Below are 19,133 nucleotides of genomic sequence, written 5' to 3'. Positions count from 1 at the left end.
ACACACTGATTGAGAGGAATGAGACGCTGCAGAGAGCTGTGGAGGGGTCTGAGGAAACGAGCAGCCATCTGAATGAAGAGATCTCCCTCCTGCAACAGCAGCTGAGGATGTGAGACACGGACACTGAGACGCACACACACACACACACACACACACACACACACTGAGACCCACACAGACACACACTGAGACCCCCCCACCACACACACATACACACACACACACACTGAGACACACACTGACACACACACACACACACTTGGAGGGGTGTTTTGGTATTTTGTAGTTGAAATCGCTCAGAGGGATGTTTTGTAGCTCTGACCCTGTGACTGTGACGACTCTGTCTGTTCCCCTCAGCTCCCAGCATGCACTGCAGCAGGCGAGGAGCGTTTCTGAGGAGCTGGAGGAGCTGAAGGGAGCCGCCAAGGCGCTGGAGGAGACCAACAGCCACATGAGACGCCACACAAAACAGCTGGTGAGAGCTGGGCTGGCCTGGGCTGGGCTGGGCTGGGCTGGGCTGGGCGGGGTTGGGCTGGGCTGGGCTGGGCTGGGCTGGGCTGGCCTGGGTTGGGCTGGGCGGGGTTGGGCTGGGCTGGGCTGGGCTGGACTGGGCTGGGCTGGGCGGGGTTGGGCTGGGCTGGGCTGTGCTGGGCTGGGCTGGGCCGGGCTGGGCTGCTTTATGTGACTATGCAAGCTATTCCAAGCCAGCCGTCTCATGTTATAATTCTTGAACGGACGATGCAATGCTTCTAACTGCTCTTGCTTGGCCTGCGTTCCAGCACTGAGCCTGGCTGGTGTTTCACAGAGGCGTGTAAGTTAGTTTCTTTTCCCTGTTTTGAAATGCTGTGCTTCCCATCAACAGGAGAGAGAGCAGCAGGCAATGACTGTGGAGACGAGGTGTCGACAGGAGGAGGTGAAACCAAAAACACACACATTTATTACCTTCAAATAGCTTTTTATTTGCAGTGCCAGTGAAGGGTGTGTCTGTGTGTGTGTGTGTGTGTCTGTCTCTGTGTCTGTGTGTGTGTCTGTGTCTGTCTGTGTGTGTGTGTGTGTGTGTCTGTGTGTCTGTGTGTGTGTGTCTGTCTGTGTGTGTGTCTGTGTGTGTGTCTGTGTGTGTGTGGGTCTGTGTGTGTGTGTCTGTCTGTGTGTCTGTGTGTGTGTCTGTGTCTTTGTGTGTGTGTGTGTGTGTGTGTGTGTCTGTCTGTCCCTCTGTCTGTCTGCCTGTCTGTCCCTCTGTCTATCTGCCTGTCTGTCTGTCCCTCTGTCTGTCTGTCTGTGTGTGTGTCTGCCTGCCTGTCTGTCTGTCTGTCTAGGTATGCATTGTAAAGCACAGAGCGGTATGATAAAGCTTATTAAAAACATGGCAAACCAGGGTAAACAATGGCAAATGCATAAAACCATGGGAAACACATGATAAAACAAATAGCATGGCATTGCTTTAATAAGGGGTCCTGAAAACAATGCATTAAAAACAACGCTTCCCGCTTGCTTCTCCTGTCAGAGCGTGCGTCTGGCAGCAGAGAGAGACACACTGAGGTGGAGGGTGGAGCAGCTGACTGAGGACAAAGCAGAGCTCAAGGTAACCCTGCTGAGAACGCCCGTCCCACGGGAGGCTGCGGGGCGCCGTGGTTAAAGAAAAGGGCTTGTCCCCGCTTCAAATCCCGGCTCACTCACTGCGCGTGACCCTGAGCAAGTCCCGGAACCTCCTTGTGCTCCGCGGGTGAGACTCTGTACTAAGTGACTCAGATAGGACGTGTTTTGTTAGCTAGGATTGCTGTAATGGAACTAGCAAAGGTATATATGCAGAAACGAAGTGAGAAACCTCATAAACTCTGCAGACGATGCTGATTGTACCTGTTATTCCAACAGGCCTCCAGGTCTGTCAGTGCTTGTGTCATGTTCCATCTCTTCTCAGATTCTGCTTGATGAAGTGGAGGACACACTCTCCAGCAAGGATGCTGTCATTACAGAGGTAAACCCATTCTACAATAATAATGCACCAGGCTTTTATAGAAAGCCTTGTTTTATAATTACAGATTTATTTAACATCATGTAATCAAAGAAATGATACCGCCAAAAACACTTCTGCACCGGAATAGCAGTACAGTACTGTTTCATGTTAGATGAGATTGGAAAACTACAAAGTGGTGTGTGATTCAGCAAGGTAAGGCTATTCAGCAGCTTTCGTTCCACTTCATGAAGCGAGGCGAGTTCATTCTATAGGGGAGTGTAAAACTTTAGTGTTGGTATTAATAAGGGGTAATAAAATTTCAAATCAAGCGAACATGATCGTATCAAACCATGTGTGGGTTCAGGACTTCCAGTTTGATACAGCAAGCGTTTTTTTATCAGTAAAATCTTTTAGAAACTGTCAAACAAAAACATCACAGTGAGACTTTTTCCAAAGCCTCGCCTCTTTAATGAACTCCGACTCTGTGAAGGAGACAAAAACATCAACAAAAAACTAGCAGCGAACAGCCAGTCTCTGCGTTTCAGTGGCAGTGTGTTTGTAGCTGCAGTAATATGGCAGGAATCCCGAGATTTCTCAGGGGTTCTGATATTGAATTCACAGCCCAGGAGTGGAGTTTGTCTCACTGATATGCTTGTTGTCTTTTGCCTCACAGAGAGGGAGAGAGACAGAAAGACTTCAGCAGAGCATAGAGGAATACGTCTCCCTTATTCAGGTAGCAGTCCCGGACCCTCGCTTGAGAAATAACTGGGTCTAGAACAAAGCAGGGTTATGATTTCGTGAGAATCGTGACAGGGAGTCGACTTCGTTAACCATAACTAATACTGTTAGCACAGCAGGACCAGAGGACAGTGTGGAGATGAAGTGGAGACTCAGGACAGAGGGAAGCGTTAGGGTTAGGAGACAGAGAGACAGAGAGGAGGGGATGGAAAGGACGTGTTGTTGAGGCAGAATCACTGGGATCCTTGAAGACTCGACTTGAGAAAGTTCTGAGATCCATCAGCTGCTGAGACGCCGTAGACAACGTTGCATCTCGATTCACCTTTAATAACAGCGATAACTTTTCCATGAATAACGGCCCGTTTCAAGGTGTTTGAGCTTTACCTCTTTGCCTGTCCAATTCCTGAATTCTTTCTTTTTTTGGTTTGGTTTCCACAAGGAGCTGAAGGCAGAGATAAGCAGACTTCAGGACCAGCTGACTCAGAGTTATAATGATCTGACAGCGTGAGTAATCCGTGCGGGGTTTCTGGGAGTTTGACCTGCAGCTGTGGCCAAAAGTGTTGCCTGCTGAATTGATAGGGTTTAATACTGTGTGTGTGGGTGTGTGTGTGTACAGCAGACTCTATGAAGCTGAGGGAGTTCATTCTATATAGAGGGTGTGGAATTCAATGTGTTAACAAGGGAACATTATTCAGCAGCTTTCATTGGACTCTATGAAGCTGAGGGAGTTCATTCTATACAGAGGGGGTGGAATTCAATATGTTAACAAGGGAACATTATTCAGCAGCTTTCATTGGACTCTATGAAGCTGAGGGAGTTCATTCTATATAGAGGGTGTGAAATTCAATATGTTAACAAGGGAACATTATTCAGCAGCTTTCACTGGACTCTATGAAGCTGAGGGAGTTCATTCTATATAGAGGGGGTGGAATTCAGTATGTTAACAAGGGAACGTTATTCAGCAGCTTTCATTGGACTCTATGAAGCAAGTTAATTCAATAGGAGGGGAGGGGGGGGGGGTGTGACATGTTTGTCCACAGCTGTAGATATGAGATCGCTGCTGCTGCTGCTGCTGTTGTTGTTCAGTTGCAGCCCACAGGAATCCCTTCTGGTGTGCAGCTCTCTGCCCTGGAGAGACAGGACTGAGGGCTCCCTGCCCTGGAGAGACAGGACTGAGAGCTCCCTGCCCTGGAGAGACAGGACTGAGGGCTCCCTGCCCTGGAGAGACAGGACTGAGAGCTCCCTGCAGCTAGAGATACAGGACGTGCACAAGGTACATCGCTGTCTATTCAAATGCCTCCAGCTGAGGACCATGTGTAACTATCAGTATTAATGCAAGTGTAAAAATATTCTAAACAGGATTATTGATCTCTTAGAAATACAGAAATCAAACCTGACCGAGGCAATCCCAGAATACATGTGGCCTCCTGACCCCTTCCTGACCCCGCTGTTCTTTCACACACAGACACACACACGCACACACACCCCCTGACACACACACACCCCCCTGACACAGACACGCACACACACTGACACGCACAGGCGCACACACACACACTGACACACACATGCATACACACACTGACACACACACACACCCCCTGACACACACACACCCCCTGACACAGACACGCACACACACTGACACGCACAGGCGCACACACACACACTGACACACACATGCATACACACACTGACACACACACACACACCCTGACACACACACACTGACACACACACACACGCGCACACACACACACGCGCACACGCACACACTGACACACACACACGCTGACACACACACACGCACACACACCCCCTGACACACACACACCCCCTGACACAGACACGCACACACACTGACACGCACGCACGCACACACACACAGGCGCACACACACACACTGACACACACATGCATACACACACACACACTGACACACACACACACTGACACACACACGCACACACACACACACACACACAGTATGAGAAGTGAGTGGACAGGCTGACCCCTCCTGACCTGGCTGCTGTTTCAGGACACACACACAGTCGGCTCTTCACTCCCCACCCCTCTCTGTGGGATGCTGGTTAACAACGAGTTTGATGCGAAGGAGCCCTCGCTGCTCAGGAACCCAGGTCTGGAAAACAACTTCCTGCAGCAGTCTGGAGAGCAGGTGAGGGGTCGATAAGAGGCAGCCCAAATCTACGGGTAACAGCTCCTAGGAAAGGGAGTTCCTTCTATATAGAGGGTGTGGAATTCAATATGTTAACAAGGGAACATTATTCAGCAGCTTTCATTGGACTCTATGAAGCTGAGGGAGTTCATTCTATATAGAGGGGGTGGAATTCAATATGTTAACAAGGGAACATTATTCAGCAGCTTTCATTGAACTCTATGAAGCTGAGGGAGTTCATTCTATATAGAGGGGGTGGAATTCAATATGTTAACAAGGGAACATTATTCAGCAGCTTTCATTGGACTCTATGAAGCTGAGGGAGTTCATTCTATATAGAGGGGGTGGAATTCAATATGTTAACAAGGGAACATTATTCAGCAGCTTTCATTGGACTTTATGATTCAAAATAATGCAGTATTATTATCTGCACTGTAAACTACACTGTATTTAAATATGAATCTTGCATTGTAACCCTGTACTGTGATGCCTGTGTGAGTCGCCTTGGATAAAGACGTCTGCCAAATAAATAATAATACTGCTGGCTTTCTATACTTTTTTGGTGGGCAGGATCTGCTGAGAGGAGAGTCGAGAGCCCAGGAGGGGGGGAGTTCGATTCAGAGCATCCCGTCTGAGGAGCGGGGCGGTCGAAACCACAGAGAGGTTCAGACGACCAGCTCCTCAACACAGACCGTCCCGGAGGTAAAACTGGAAGAGAAGCCACTCCATCTCCACACGACCGAAACAGGAGCTTCTGATATTCAGCTGTTCTTTGAGAATTCAACAGGAGACGGGGCTGCTCTCGTTGTAAATGTCCTTGTGCTCTCTCTCTCTCTCTCGCAGGACCCTGCTGATCCTCAGAGCCCTGTGACTGCTGACTGGTAAGACTGCGCGCTTTCTGCTTACTCACGTGGTAAAGCAGCACAATTATTATTATCTCTGGTTTATATTCCTGTGTCTCTTGTCGCTGCTCCTCAGGTCTGAGATGCAGTTGGTTCCTGTGGTCCGGTCTCTGGTTTATATTCCTGTGTTTCTTGTTGCTGCTCCTCAGGTCTGAGATGCAGTTGGTTCCTGTGGTCCGGTCTCTGGTTTATATTCCTGTGTTTCTTGTTGCTGCTCCTCAGGTCTGAGATGCAGTTGGTTCCTGTGGTCCGGTCTCTGGTTTATATTCCTGTGTTTCTTGTCTCTGCTCCTCAGGTCTGAGATGCAGTTGGTCCCTGTGGTCCGGTCTCTGGTTTATATTCCTGTGTTTCTTGTTGCTGCTCCACAGGTCTGAGATGCAGTTGGTTCCTGTGGTCCGGTCTCTGGTTTATATTCCTGTGTTTCTTGTTGCTGCTCCTCAGGTCTGAGATGCAGTTGGTTCCTGTGGTCCGGTCTCTGGTTTATATTCCTGTGTTTCTTGTCTCTGCTCCTCAGGTCTGAGATGCAGTTGGTTCCTGTGGTCCGGTCTCTGGTTCCCGTCTCCAGGCAGCTGGTCCAGTTCAGGAGAACCACCCAGGGCAACAGGCTGTGAGTGCAGACCACTCAGTGGCTGTGTATAATGCAGTGGCTGTGTATCTCATGTACAGTGCAGTGTATAATGCAGTGGCTGTGTGTCTCATGTACAGTGCAGTGTATAATGCAGTGGCTGTGTATCTCATGTACAGTGCAGTGTATAATGCAGTGGCTGTGTATCTCATGTACAGTGCAGTGTATAATGCAGTGGCTGTGTATCACTCCTCTCCTCTCTGTCTCCCTGCAGCTCAGAGCAGGGGCGCCTCCTCCCCCTCTCAGCCAGGTCGTGTCTCTCCTGCATCGGGCTGGCTTGTGCCATCCTCCTGGTCTCTCTCTGCAGCCTCCTGTACCAGAGCGCTCAGCACAGCTTCAACCCGGCTGCCAACTCCCCCCTGGCATCCCTCTGGCATCTCATTATACAGACCCTGAGACCCCACATCACACTGAGGCATCTCAGCCCCCCTCCTATCTGACTGCAGCTCGAACCACTAGAGCCAGCCTCCCTCCCAATCCCTCCTCAGCTCTAACCACTAGAGCCAGCCTCCCTCCCTCCCTCCCAGTCCCTCCTCAGCTCTAACCACTAGAGCCAGCCTCCCTCCCTCCCAGTCCCTCCTCAGCTCTAACCACTAGAGCCAGCCTCCCTCCCTCCCAGTCTCTCCTCAGCTCTAACCACTAGAGCCTCCCTCCCTCCCAGTCCCTCCTCAGCTCAAACCACTAGAGCCTCCCTCCCTCCCTCCCTCCCAGTCCCTCCTCAGCTCTAACCACTAGAGCCAGCCTCCCTCCCTCCCAGTCCCTCCTCAGCTCTAACCACTAGAGCCTCCCTCCCTCCCAGTCCCTCCTCAGCTCAAACCACTAGAGCCTCCCTCCCTCCCTCCTAGCTTTAACTGCTGCAGCAAAGTCTATTCTGCTGTTATTCCTGAGTTTACTTTCATGTGTTTTATTTATTTTTGGTTCAGCTTTGAAATAAATCTATCTTTGAAACAACTCATCTTTTTGTTTTTGTTTGTTAATAGTCTGCTTAATATCCACACTGAAGGGAAATACTAAATCTACATACAAATGAACTATCAATACTGAATGGCATCCGGTTTTTATTGGCTCAGGGATGATGTCATTACGTAAACCACACCTCCTTGTCGTGGAAGCAGACCAATAGTATTTCAAAGATCCCTCGTTCTTGTGACGCTAACAGACGTAATCTGCCTCGATTGCAGCCCTGCATTCTGAAGAATATGGACCTCTGTATTTTTTCAAAACCTCTCTGTGTTACACTGGCTGGGATCAGCGTGACTCTTACTGTGTTCATTATATGCGAGAGTAACGATACCATTTTCATCTGTCTTTTATTTCAAGAGATGCTGTTTTTAAATCACAGACACCTGTATGTTCCAAACCGTGCGGCTGTACTGAGATATTCACATGGTTTGAAAGCATTTTCAGGCAGTCAGAGGGCTTCACTTGCCAAAGCAGTTTCATGAGGACCAGTTTGACACGCCATGCTTGTAAAATCGAGGGGACTACAGCAGCGAAGTTAGAGCGGAATAAGCCGAAGGTCCCGAGTCCCGAGTGATGACGTGGCTCCCGTTTGCAGTCTATGGGATAGGGAGCAGCGGCGCGCACGTCAGGAGGCTGTGCTGAACCAGGATGGCCGAGTGGTTAAGGCGTTGGACTTAAGATCCAATGGATGTATGTCCGCGTGGGTTCGAACCCCACTTCTGGTAGACGTTCTTTTTATTTTATAAAACCGACTAATAATAATAATAATAATAATAATAATAATAATAATAATAATAATAATAATAATAATAATAATAATAATAATAATAATAATAATAATAATAATAATAGATTTTTAAAAGTAAATACACGTCTTATTATATAAAGTAGTCGTGGCCGAGTGGTTAAGGCGATGGACTAGAAAGGCATTGGGGTTTCCCTACACAGGTTCGAATCCTGCCCACTACGTAGTTGTTGTTATTTTGTGATTGAAATTATCTACATATAACGAAGAATTTTTTTTTTGCGTATTAAAAAACAAACAAAAACAAACAAACAAACATTTAAATACATTACATAACTATTTTTTTTTAAGATTGTTATGTTAATTTAGAAAACAGTGTGATAGAGGCCTCCTAATCACAGTTTAAATGTGACAGAAGTGGCGAGGTGCCGGCTTGAGGTGACGTCTCTCGTTTAACGACTTTCTTATATAAATATTAACAAGAAAGAAAAAAAACAAGTGAAATGACAAAAGCATTAGATGCATCCTCCAAAAATAAACAAAAAAACTGTTTGTCAGAAGTGGGATTCGAACCCACGCCTCCAGAGGAGACTGCGACCTGAACGCAGCGCCTTAGACCGCTCGGCCATCCTGACTTCATTAATGCCACCTCCCCTGTCGTTCCGTAACGCTTCACGAATCCACCCTGGCGTTTCTGTTATTTGCTAAATCTTAAAGGGCGCGTCTCCAGCAGGCAGAATGTATTTATTTATTCTGAAACGAGCGTCCTCGGAATGAGAGGAAAGCGAGCGTTTTTTTTTTATTCAAGAATATAGTTCTAGAAAGAATGTTGCATCACCGTCAGATATATCCACGATGTAATTAAGAAATGGAGAGGGTTTAATTGCTAATTACAGCTTTAAATAAACGCAGAGAGAGAGAACAGAAATAAACATCGGAAGTAGCAACTAATAATAATAATAATAATAATAATAATAATATATAAAAACAATAAGAGGTAATATCTTGCTGTTGGCAGGATTCGAAACCACGCCGGAAGAGACCAACGCATTTCTAGTCCACCGCCTTATGAATGTAGCCACAACAGCAGAGACGAAGCCTTCCTGGTCGTTTTAATTAAAAAATGTGATAAGACACGCAATCGTATACCTGGTCCCTGACCAGAGTATTTAAATCCTGAAAAGTATATATATATATATTTTCCTTACGGAATTTAACTACCGACCAAATTAACTACGGTGGCCCTGAAGTGCAACATGAAACCGAACAAAATATATAAGTATGCCTTCTAAAATTAGTGTCCTTTTTTTGCAAAAAAAATAATAATAGAGGCCCATCTATTATTTATTATTTATCTTTAAACGTCGTGTTTCAGTGCTGTACAGACGTTCTGTGTCGTTATCCGTTTCTCTGAGATGCGAATGTACCATTTTTTTTTTTCACGTATTCTCATTATGTTGATTATACCGTGTAACAATTTTTTTTTTTTTTGGTTCCTGGGTAGTAAATGTTATTTCCTAATTGCTTATGCCTCAAAAGTATAGAAAATGGCTATTATTCCCCACAAACTTTGCTTTTGTGACCAGGACAGTGATATTTTGAAATTCACCTATTTCCAATGAGAAAACGGGCGAATTTGTGTCTTTTCGTTCACATAAAGTCAGAAAAAAACAACATATGAAAAAGAAAAAAAAAATACCTGCCGAAAACTTTTGCACAGTACTGTATATATATATATATATATATATATATATATATATATATATATATATATATATATATATATATATATATATCTCAATCCTAAAATCCCAGGTGATGCTAAACTAGTTATAGGTAGCAAAAGGTCTTTGTTGATTGGCATCAGTACAATCACAGTGTCTTTCTAAGCCTATGCTTTATGATCCTGTGCTGTTAAATTGTGTTTCATCAGAGCTAGTTTGCATTCTCCTAATCTTTCTGAGTCATTAGCTGCACTTCAGCTGCTTTATTACAGCGTTCACTGGGCAGAGAGGAGAGATGAGAGAAGAGAGGGGGAGGAGGAGGGCAGAAATAGGGAGAGAAAGAAGAGAACCGAGAGAGGGGAAGAGAGGGGGGTGGAGAGGGGGAGGGGGAGGGGAGAGAGTGACAAGAGAAGAGAGGGGTTGGAGAGGAGAGAGGTGGAGAGAGAGGGGGGGAGTAGAGACTGCAGAGGGGGAGAGGAGAGTATTTTTGTCAGAGGCGTTAGAGAGAGGGGGAGGGGAGCTGGATAGGGGGAGAGGAGAGGGGAGGAGAGAGGGGGAGAGGAGAGAGGGGGAGGAGAGAGGGGGATGGGAGAGAAGTGTAAAATAGAGAGAAGCGATACAGGAAGTGGAGAGGGGGGGGCACTGCCTCATATATTTCCTTTGTGGTGGTGGGGGGGGGTCTTTTTCATATCTCAACAACATCTATATTTGTCAGTTTAAATAGTTTCCTTTTTAGTAATTATTAGATTATCTTCTGCTTTGATATTAGAGAGAAGGAAATGGAGAGGGGGAGGACAGAGCAAGAGAGAGAGAGAGAGAGAGAGAGTGTGTTTCTCCCTCCCTTTTATTTTCTCCCTCATTTCCATTTCCATACATCACAGGTTTAAACCTGTTCCTGTTATTAATGATTAGACAGAGATCCAGACAGACTCACTGATCTCATTGAACATGAACACATCGTGATCCTCCTTCATGTACTGAGTGAAGCGACACAGAGATACAGACACACAGACACACAGACTCACTGATCTCATTGAACATGAACGCATCGTGATCCTCCTTCATGTACTGAGTGAAGCGACACAGAGATACGGACACACAGACACACACTGAGACAGCTCTCTGAATGAAGCTGTGCTGTTACTAGGAGTAGAGACACACACACACACACTCACAGACACAGACACTCAGTCACAGACACACACACACACACACACAGATAGACAGACACAGACACACACAGTCACAGACACACACACTCATAGACACAGATAGACACAGACACACACACTCAGTTACAGACAGACAAACACACACACACACACAGTCACAGACAAACAGACACACACACACACAGTCACAGACAGACAGACACACACACACTCAGTTACAGACAGACAAACAGACACACACAGTCACAGACAGACAGACACACACACACACACACACTCAGTTACAGACAGACAGACACACACACTCAGTCACAGACAGACAGACACACGCACACACTCAGCAGCTCTGACGGCACCCTGGGGATCCTCTTATAAAAGTCTATCAGGGTCAGTTTGCAGTCTCCTCATCTTTAGAGTCATGAGCTGCACTTCACCTGCGTTATCACAGCGTTCACTGGGCAGAGAGGAGAGACGAGAGGGGGGAGAGGAGAGAGGAGAGAGGAGGGCAGAAACAGGGAGAGAAAGAAGAGAACCGAGAGAGGAGAGGGGGTGGAGGAGAGAGGGGGAGGGGAGAGGAGAGTGGAGAGGGGGTGGAGAGGAGAGGAGAGAGTGACAAGAGAAGAGACGGGGTGGAGAAGAGAGAGGAAAGAGGGGGAGGGGAGAGGAGAGAGTGAGTGGAGAGAGGGGGAGGGGAGAGAGCAGAAAGAGGGAGAGGGGAGGAGAAAGCAAAAAGAGGGGGAGGGGAGGAGAGAGTGGACGGGGAGTTTTTTTCAGTGAATATTAATACAGGAGGCAACGTTTTCTGTCATAGAAACATTTCTAAATAATTTCAGGAGGGAGCACATTTACTAGAATCTGTTACCCTTTGAGGAGAGAGCAGCTTTTCACAGAGAATTGTGGGAGTCTGGAACCAACTCCCCAGTAATGTTGTTGAAGCTGACACCCTGGGATCCTTCAAGAAGCTGCTTGATGAGATTCTGGGATCAATAAGCTACTAACAACCAAACGAGCAAGATGGGCTGAATGGGGCCTCCTCTCGTTTGGAAACTTTCTTATGTTCATCTATCAAGCCCATCTGTATTGAAGAGTTTCCAATCCTCTCACAGAGGCTGGCTGGACTGCCTTGCTGTGTAAGGAGAGAGTCCTTGCAGTACAGCGATGGACAAATGTCCTGCATCACCTACAATTAGAGGATTGAGACAGCATCAGAAAAAAAAATAAAAAATATGAACATAATTTAGATCTTTTATTTAACATCATGTAATCAAAGAAGCTACAAAATTATATCACCCAAAAAAATTACAGCAGTATTTCATGTTTTCCGAAATGTCACATTTTTTAAGTAGTAAAAACTAACAGAGTGATTTAAATAAATAAATAAATGTGAAATTTGTTTTATCAGAATAAGTAACAGGGTGCTGATGCAAAACGTTTGCCCGTTGCTAGTCTGTGGTGTATTTACCAGAAAAAATGTAACAGTAAATGTTATATTAAAGAATAGAGAATCGCCTCTCAAACACAATAAAGAAAATGAACCAAGAGTTCAACGCTCTACAGAAAACGAACACAATGCGATAACGTGTAGATTTATAAGAAATCAAATGAGATAATAAATGGACTCAAGACTGCGATGCCTGAAGGGATAATTAGAAAGAAACAGATTGTTACTTTAACTCTGTAGTAAATGACAAACACATTCATAGATTTGAACAGAAATAAGAGTGTTTTTGCTGTGGCCTCGGAAGCCTGTACGAATCTCCACTGTTTGTTTTCAAACACACTTTCCCTTGACAAAGCTTTACCACACCTCTCTGTGTATTTGTGTGTCTTACACAGAGAGAGAGAGAGAGAGAGAGAGAGAGAGAGAGAGAGAGAGAGAGAGAGAGAGAGAGAGAGAGAGAGAGAGAGAGAGGGGTAGACAGGAAAGATGAGATGATGGAGGGGGAGGGGAGAGAGAGAGGATGTGAGAGGGGGAGGGAGGAAAGGGCAGAGAGAGCGAGCGAGCAGGGAGAGGAGGGGGAGGGGAGAGTGTGTGTCACATGAGAGGAGAGAAGAGCAGCGAGGAGGGGGAGGGGAGAGAGGGCAGAGAGAGAGGAGATAGGAGGGGGAGCAGAGAGAGGAGAGGAGGGGGAGGGGAGAGAGGGCAGAGAGAGGAGAAGAGGGGGAGGGGAGAGAGGGCAGAGAGAGGAGAGAGAGCAGAGAGGAGGGGGAGGGGAGAGAGGGCAGAGAGAGAGCAGAGAGGAGGGGGAGCAGAGAGGAGGGGGAGGGGAGAGAGGGCAGAGAGAGAGCAGAGAGGAGGGGGAGGGGAGAGGAGGGGGAGGGGAGAGAGGGCAGAGAGAGGAGAGGAGGGGGAGGGGAGAGAGGGCAGAGAGAGGAGAGGAGGGGGAGGGGAGAGAGGGCAGAGAGAGGAGAGAGAGCAGAGGGGGAGGGGAGAGGGCAGAGAGAGGAGAGAGAGCAGAGGGGGAGGGGGAGGGGAGAGAGAGGAGGGGGAGGGGAGAGAGGGCAGAGAGGAGGGGAGAGAGGGCAGAGAGAGAGCAGAGAGGAGGGGGAGGGGAGAGAGGATGTGAGAGGGGGAGGGAGGAAAGGACAGAGAGAGAGTCACACAAGAGGGGGAGGGGAGAGACACTTTCCTTTGTCAAGTCGGATCTTAAAGGATCCCAGTGATTCTGCCTCAACAACATGACTAGACAGCCCATTCCATCCCCTCCCCTCCTCTCTCTCTCTCTCTCTCTCTGTGTGTGAAGACATGTCTCTTCCCTCAGTCTCCTCACTTCATCTCCACACTGTGCGTCTCCGGTCCTGGATTCTGTGATTAAAGTCTGGCCTGCAGGGGTCTGTCAGCTCCTTCAGAGATTTTAAACACTTAAAATCATACCCTCACCTCCATCTCCAACCTCTATAAAGAACCACAGCTCCCAGGTGTTCAGTTTTAGGATATAGGGTTTGTCAGCTGCTGCAGAGATTTTAAAAGAACTACAGCTCCCATCATCCCTCCCTGTTCCAGCCAGTGCAGAGGCATGCTGGGAGCTGTAGTTTCCATTCCCATTCGGTTCACTCAAGACTATTTTCATGTTCCTCGAAGCTGTGCTGGGGTCAAACCTGACTGCTCTTGTATTGCGGAGACCAGAACCGGACACAAGACTTCAAAACATGAAAACAGGTCAATTAATTAAAAGATGACATCACAAGCTGCTTAAAAACAAACACGTCAGTCAAATACATTCAGAAAGACTTGTAGTCTAAACGTTTCTCAAATATTTTGCTGTCATTTTCAACGCAAGAAAATAGGTCAGCCCCTCCATTATCTAGACTTTTATTAAAACAGTTTATACACTTAAAAAAAACATTTAAAAAAACTACAAAATGACAAATTATATATATAAAATCACACACACACACATGCACCCACAGTGTCTGTGTCTGTATTCCACTCTGAAGGTGAACGTGTCACTTTTTCATTCTTATATTTACTCTACTCTGTTTATCTTGAAGCCATTGCGTTCCATTGCTCTCGTTTGAGGAGGAGCTATTTTTTAAATAATAATAATAATTTGGAGCATGTTTCTGAAGTGGTATCGCCTCCCTGTTATTGAGACGCTCTCTTTAACCAAGTCCTGTGACTTTGTGAAGCGCAAAACGAGGAGTCTAAACGGAACGTGTCAAATGACAAACACGACGGGTTCACTTTGATTCAGATGAATGAATTTGGAACTTGATTGGGTTAAAAGAGATTGCAAAATGTACCTTGTGTGTTTATATATATATATATATATATATATATATATATATATATATATATATATATATATATATATATATATATATATATATATTAGAGAGAGAGAGTGAGAGGGGAGAGAGAGAGGGCGAGAAGAGTGTGAGGGGGAGAGAGGAGAGAGACAGAGGGGGAGAGAGAGGGAGAGAGAGTGTGAGGGGGAGAGGAGAGAGACAGAGGGGGAGAGAGAGGGAGAGAGAGTGTGAGGGGGAGAGGAGAGAGACAGAGGGGGAGAGAGAGGGAGAGAGAGTGTGAGGGGGAGAGAGGCAGAGGAGAGGGAGAGAGAGGATGTGAGAGAGGGAGGGAGGAAAGGGCAGAGAGAGAGCGAGCAGGGAGAGGAGGGGGAGGGGAGAGTGTGTGTCACATGAGAGGAGAGAAGAGCAGAGAGGAGGGGGAGGGGAGAGAGGGCAGAGAGAGGAGAGAGAGCAGAGAGGAGGGGGAGGGGAGAGAGGGCAGAGAGAGGAGAGAGAGCAGAGAGGAGGGGGAGGGGAGAGTGTGTCACAGGAGAGGGGAGAAGAGCAGAGAGGAGGGGGAGGGGAGAGAGGATGTGAGAGGAGAGAGAGCAGAGAGGAGGGGGAGGGGAGAGAGGGCAGAGAGAGGAGAGAGAGCAGAGAGGAGGGGGAGGGGAGAGTGTGTCACAGGAGAGGGGAGAAGAGCAGAGAGGAGGGGGAGGGGAGAGAGGATGTGAGAGGAGAGAGAGCAGAGAGGAGGGGGAGGGGAGAGAGGGCAGAGAGAGAGTGTGAGGGGGAGAGAGAGCGAGAGAGAGAGGAGACACAGAGATAGAGACAGAGATAGATAGAGACAGATAGAGAGATAGAGAGCTGTGGCTGAATGTTCTGCATCATCACCCTGTAGAATTAACCCATTTCGCTTCATAAACACGACTATGACCACTCTGGTTATCGCGAAGACACGACAATGGCAAGGATTCAGCTTTGCTTGTACTTCAAAACACACAATAACGAAAAAAAGAAAGCGCTTGCTTTGTCTTGTAGTTAATTCAGCAGGGTGAAGGAAAGCCTGACTTACTTCTGGGATATTTTTCAACTTTAAAACACAGCGTTCCGTACAACGGCTTCGATCACGTTGAGAAAAAAAGGAATATCTAAATCTTAAAAACGAATACCCAAAAAATTCCACGTTCATCCCAGCGCTATAATCCTAAAACTGTAGGTGATTTAACTGCACTTCGTTTCCAAACCGTGTCCTCTAGTCCTGGTTTCTACCCCTCCCCTCCTCGCTCAACTCCATCTCCCACAGCTCCCATCACAGCTGCAGCAGTGAAACATCCATTCAAAAAGGAGACCGCGCTCCTCTGAACCCCTCACTGCGCGTTGCTGGGGTCCTGGCTGGAGGACGCGCGCTCCCCGCTCTCCAGCGCCCCCTTGTGTACACGCTGGTGCTGCTTCATCTTATCCAGCCGGCTGAACCTCTTCCCGCACGCTGTGCACAGATAGGGCTTCTCTCCAGTGTGAATGCGCTGGTGCTGCTGCAGTTTGACCAGCTGGTTGAAACTCTTCCCACAGTCTCCGCAGTGGAAGGGCCTCTCGCCCGTGTGGATCCGATGGTGCTGCTTCAGCTTGTCCAGCCGACTGAAGCTCTTCCCGCACTCCGAGCACTGATACGGCTTCTCTCCGGTGTGAATGCGCTGGTGTTGTCTCAGCTTGACCAGTTGGTTGAAACTCTTCCCACAGTCTCCGCAGGAGAAGACCTTTTCCACGGAGGAGTGAACCTGCCGGTGAGTTTTGAGATGGCCGGGCTGTTTGAAGCGTTTGCCGCAGTCTGGGCACTGGTGTGGTTTCTCTGCTGCTGCCCCCTGCTGGAGGGAGGTCAGATAGCTCTCCTGGCACTCCACGCAGTAGTTTAGCCCGTGGAGGCACAGCAGTGGTTTGGAGTAAATGCCGTCAGCAGTGATGTACATGGGCTCTATCTCATCGTCTTTGAGGACGGACTCCAACTCAGAGACGCGTTCTTTCAGCAGCTTCGGTCCGGGGTGAGACAGTTCAACCGTGTCTAGAACGAAAAGAAACACAACTGCTTAGCCATCAAGAGTTACAGCAGAAAACTGTGCCGAGAATTTTAGGATTGAGACAATTACAAAAACGGTATGTATACAGAGGGGGTGGAATTCAAAGTGTTAACAAGGGAACATTATTCAGCAGCTTTCATTGGACTCTATGAAGCTGAGGGAGTTCATTCTATATAGAGGGGGTGGAATTCAATATGTTAACAAGGGAACATTATTCAGCAGCTTTCATTGGACTCTATGAAGCTGAGGGAGTTCATTCTATATAGAGGGGTGGAATTCAATATGTTAACAAGGGAACATTATTCAGCAGCTTTCATTGGACTCTATGAAGCTGAGGGAGTTCATTCTATATAGAGGGGGTGGAATTCAATATGTTAACAAGGGAACATTATTCAGCAGCTTTCATTGGACTCTATGAAGCTGAGGGAGTTCATTCTATATAGAGGGGGTGGAATTCAATATGTTAACAAGGGAACATTATTCAGCAGCTTTCATTGGACTCTATGAAGCAAAATTAGTTTATTCTATATAGAGGGGGGTGATGCAAAACGTTTGGCCACAGCTGTAGAGTAAAAATGAGCAAATAATAGTTTAATAAACATGGGAGAAGTAGTATTTAAAGACTGTGACGTCATTAGAAGCCCCACAATCGAAAAAATGTTGTGTGCCATACCAGGGATAGAAATGAGACTCCCGCTGCACAGCAGTGTGATCCAGTCCTGGTTTCACTGGGAGTTTAATAATCAGACACACCTGAGCTTGTTAGCGAGACACAATGGGGGCTGATCAAGCTGGTAGCCGTAAAACCTGGACTGGATCACACTGCTGTGCGATAGGAGTCTGATTCCCAGCCCTGTTATTTTCTCTAGGGTTACAATTTCTCCACAGCAATAATGTTTAGTCCCTTTCCTCTAAAAAGGGACGCCACACATTATATACGAGAACCTACCTATTTTTTAAAACCCCCGAATCTAATTCCCTCGATAAATAAACGTACCTCGTACTGTTACCCCACAGTCACCTTCCCACTCCTCCTCGCCGTGTCCACACTGCTGAAAGCCGGCCAGCACGTCTCGGGTGGATTTGCTGAGATCAAGCTGAGCGCCGCTCGCATGCTCCGGTCTGCCCCGCATCGCCTGAACCGTGTGCTCCCGTTTGGATTGAAAACAACACGGCGGGGGATCGAGAACGCCGTGAGCCGCCGGATCAATCGCGGGTTCGCCGAACAGCGAAGCCGGGGAACTCTGACTCAAGCCCGCCCCGGAGCCGGTCGTGTTGCTGTTTTCCTGTCGCACGTCCGGCGGATCTCGTTTTGCAACGCTCCTCTCCGCGGCTTCCATGTATCTCTGCAATTTGAGTTTGAGGGCAGAGTTTTCTTTGGCACTTTCGGCCATTTCCATTCGGAATTCAGTGAATTTGCCGCCGACAACTTTTGTGATTTGGCACAAGACGGTGTCTACAGCCGCTTTCACTGCGTGCTCGATGGTAGAGGCGAGCTCGTCTTGAAAGAACGACACGGAGATGCTGAAATCCATCTTATCTTTAGCAGTGTGGGATACCACCGGTCTCATCTTGTTATGTCGACTTACACAAAAAAAAACACGCCCTGTGAGTTAGTTTAAGAAAAATCTCAGCGGTATCTAATCAACACGTTTATTAATAATACGGTACAGATACATTAGCGAATTATATCCCAGATACTAAATAAATACTCTCACGCACGCAGTTTCGGTGTTTACTACTTCACTCACAAAGGCGAAACTGGTCGAAAATAAATTAAAGAAAACTCGAATCTTCCTCATAAATTCGACTGAAATACGCTCCTCCCTGCCCGGCCCCGCCCCGCTTCATTCCGCCAATCACATCACAGTATTCCATTATCGCACTATCACGTCATCACAGCCTTTCAGTGACACACGCCGTCTTCCTGTGGCCGCGCTGTTAATCAGCGCCCCCTGTCGAACTCCTCCAACAGTGCAGGACCCGGACAAGAAAATGCATTTATTTAATTTATATATATTTTTTGCCCTCATGTGGAATACAATTTTCTGCATGTTGCTGTCTCATGCCTTCAGTGTGCTTTATTACACTGTGCTTAGAGAAAGGGGCTTGTTACCAGCAGGTTTCTGGCTCAGCCACTGACTCACTCTGTGTGTGTGTGACCCTGAGCAAGTCACTTAACCTGCTTGTCTCCCCTCCCCCGCCTCTTTTTTTTTCTCTCTCTCCTCCCACTCTCCTCTCTTTTCTCCCCCTCTTTGTCAATTCAAATTCAAAATTCAAAATGTGCTTTATTGGCATGACTCACATGAACCACCCAGGGCAACAGGCTG

The 19,133-nt window shown here is 47.3% G+C and overlaps 2 protein-coding genes and 2 non-coding genes across 4 annotated transcripts; 2 read left to right on the top strand and 2 right to left on the bottom strand.

The window, feature by feature from the left end:
• Window positions 1–11: 11 nt before the first annotated feature.
• On the top strand, window positions 12–7,334 carry LOC117967282 (protein KASH5-like). The gene is made up of 13 exons (XM_059018101.1): window positions 12–109; window positions 358–475; window positions 863–913; window positions 1,505–1,582; window positions 1,919–1,975; window positions 2,628–2,687; window positions 3,132–3,196; window positions 3,779–3,965; window positions 4,731–4,868; window positions 5,439–5,570; window positions 5,712–5,749; window positions 6,285–6,377; window positions 6,610–7,334. The coding sequence occupies exons 2-13, from the start codon at window positions 452–454 to the stop codon at window positions 6,833–6,835; spliced, it is 1,149 nt and encodes a 382-aa protein (XP_058874084.1). The 5' UTR covers window positions 12–109; window positions 358–451; the 3' UTR covers window positions 6,836–7,334.
• A 666-nt stretch (window positions 7,335–8,000) lies between these two features.
• On the top strand, window positions 8,001–8,083 carry trnal-uaa (transfer RNA leucine (anticodon UAA)). The gene has a single exon. It is a non-coding gene; the product is annotated as a tRNA-Leu (tRNA).
• A 572-nt stretch (window positions 8,084–8,655) lies between these two features.
• On the bottom strand, window positions 8,656–8,738 carry trnal-cag (transfer RNA leucine (anticodon CAG)). The gene has a single exon. It is a non-coding gene; the product is annotated as a tRNA-Leu (tRNA).
• A 6,122-nt stretch (window positions 8,739–14,860) lies between these two features.
• LOC131724943 (zinc finger protein 501-like) lies at window positions 14,861–18,598 on the bottom strand. Its single transcript, XM_059018073.1, has 2 exons — window positions 17,801–18,598; window positions 14,861–16,787 (listed from the first exon to the last, which is right to left on the bottom strand). The coding sequence occupies exons 1-2, from the start codon at window positions 18,372–18,374 to the stop codon at window positions 16,099–16,101; spliced, it is 1,263 nt and encodes a 420-aa protein (XP_058874056.1). The 5' UTR covers window positions 18,375–18,598; the 3' UTR covers window positions 14,861–16,098.
• Window positions 18,599–19,133: the final 535 nt, after the last annotated feature.

The sequence above is a fragment of the Acipenser ruthenus genome, chromosome 58 (genome assembly GCF_902713425.1).
Source record: "Acipenser ruthenus chromosome 58, fAciRut3.2 maternal haplotype, whole genome shotgun sequence".
Lineage (NCBI taxonomy): Eukaryota > Metazoa > Chordata > Actinopteri > Acipenseriformes > Acipenseridae > Acipenser > Acipenser ruthenus.
This window is presented reverse-complemented; position numbering and strand designations above follow the sequence as displayed.

Excerpts from the sequence above, each read along its gene's own strand:
- LOC117967282 (XM_059018101.1), top strand. The coding sequence starts at position 452 with ATGAGACGCCACACAAAACAGCTG. Across the intron at positions 914-1,504 it reads CGAGGTGTCGACAGGAGGAG|AGCGTGCGTCTGGCAGCAGA; the intron begins GTGAAACCAAAA and ends TTCTCCTGTCAG. Across the intron at positions 3,197-3,778 it reads AGTTATAATGATCTGACAGC|TTGCAGCCCACAGGAATCCC; the intron begins GTGAGTAATCCG and ends GTTGTTGTTCAG.
- LOC131724943 (XM_059018073.1), bottom strand. The coding sequence starts at position 18,374 with ATGAGACCGGTGGTATCCCACACTGCTAAAGATAAGATGGATTTCAGC. Across the intron at positions 16,788-17,800 it reads CTGTGGGGTAACAGTACGAG|ACACGGTTGAACTGTCTCAC; the intron begins GTACGTTTATTT and ends TTTTCGTTCTAG.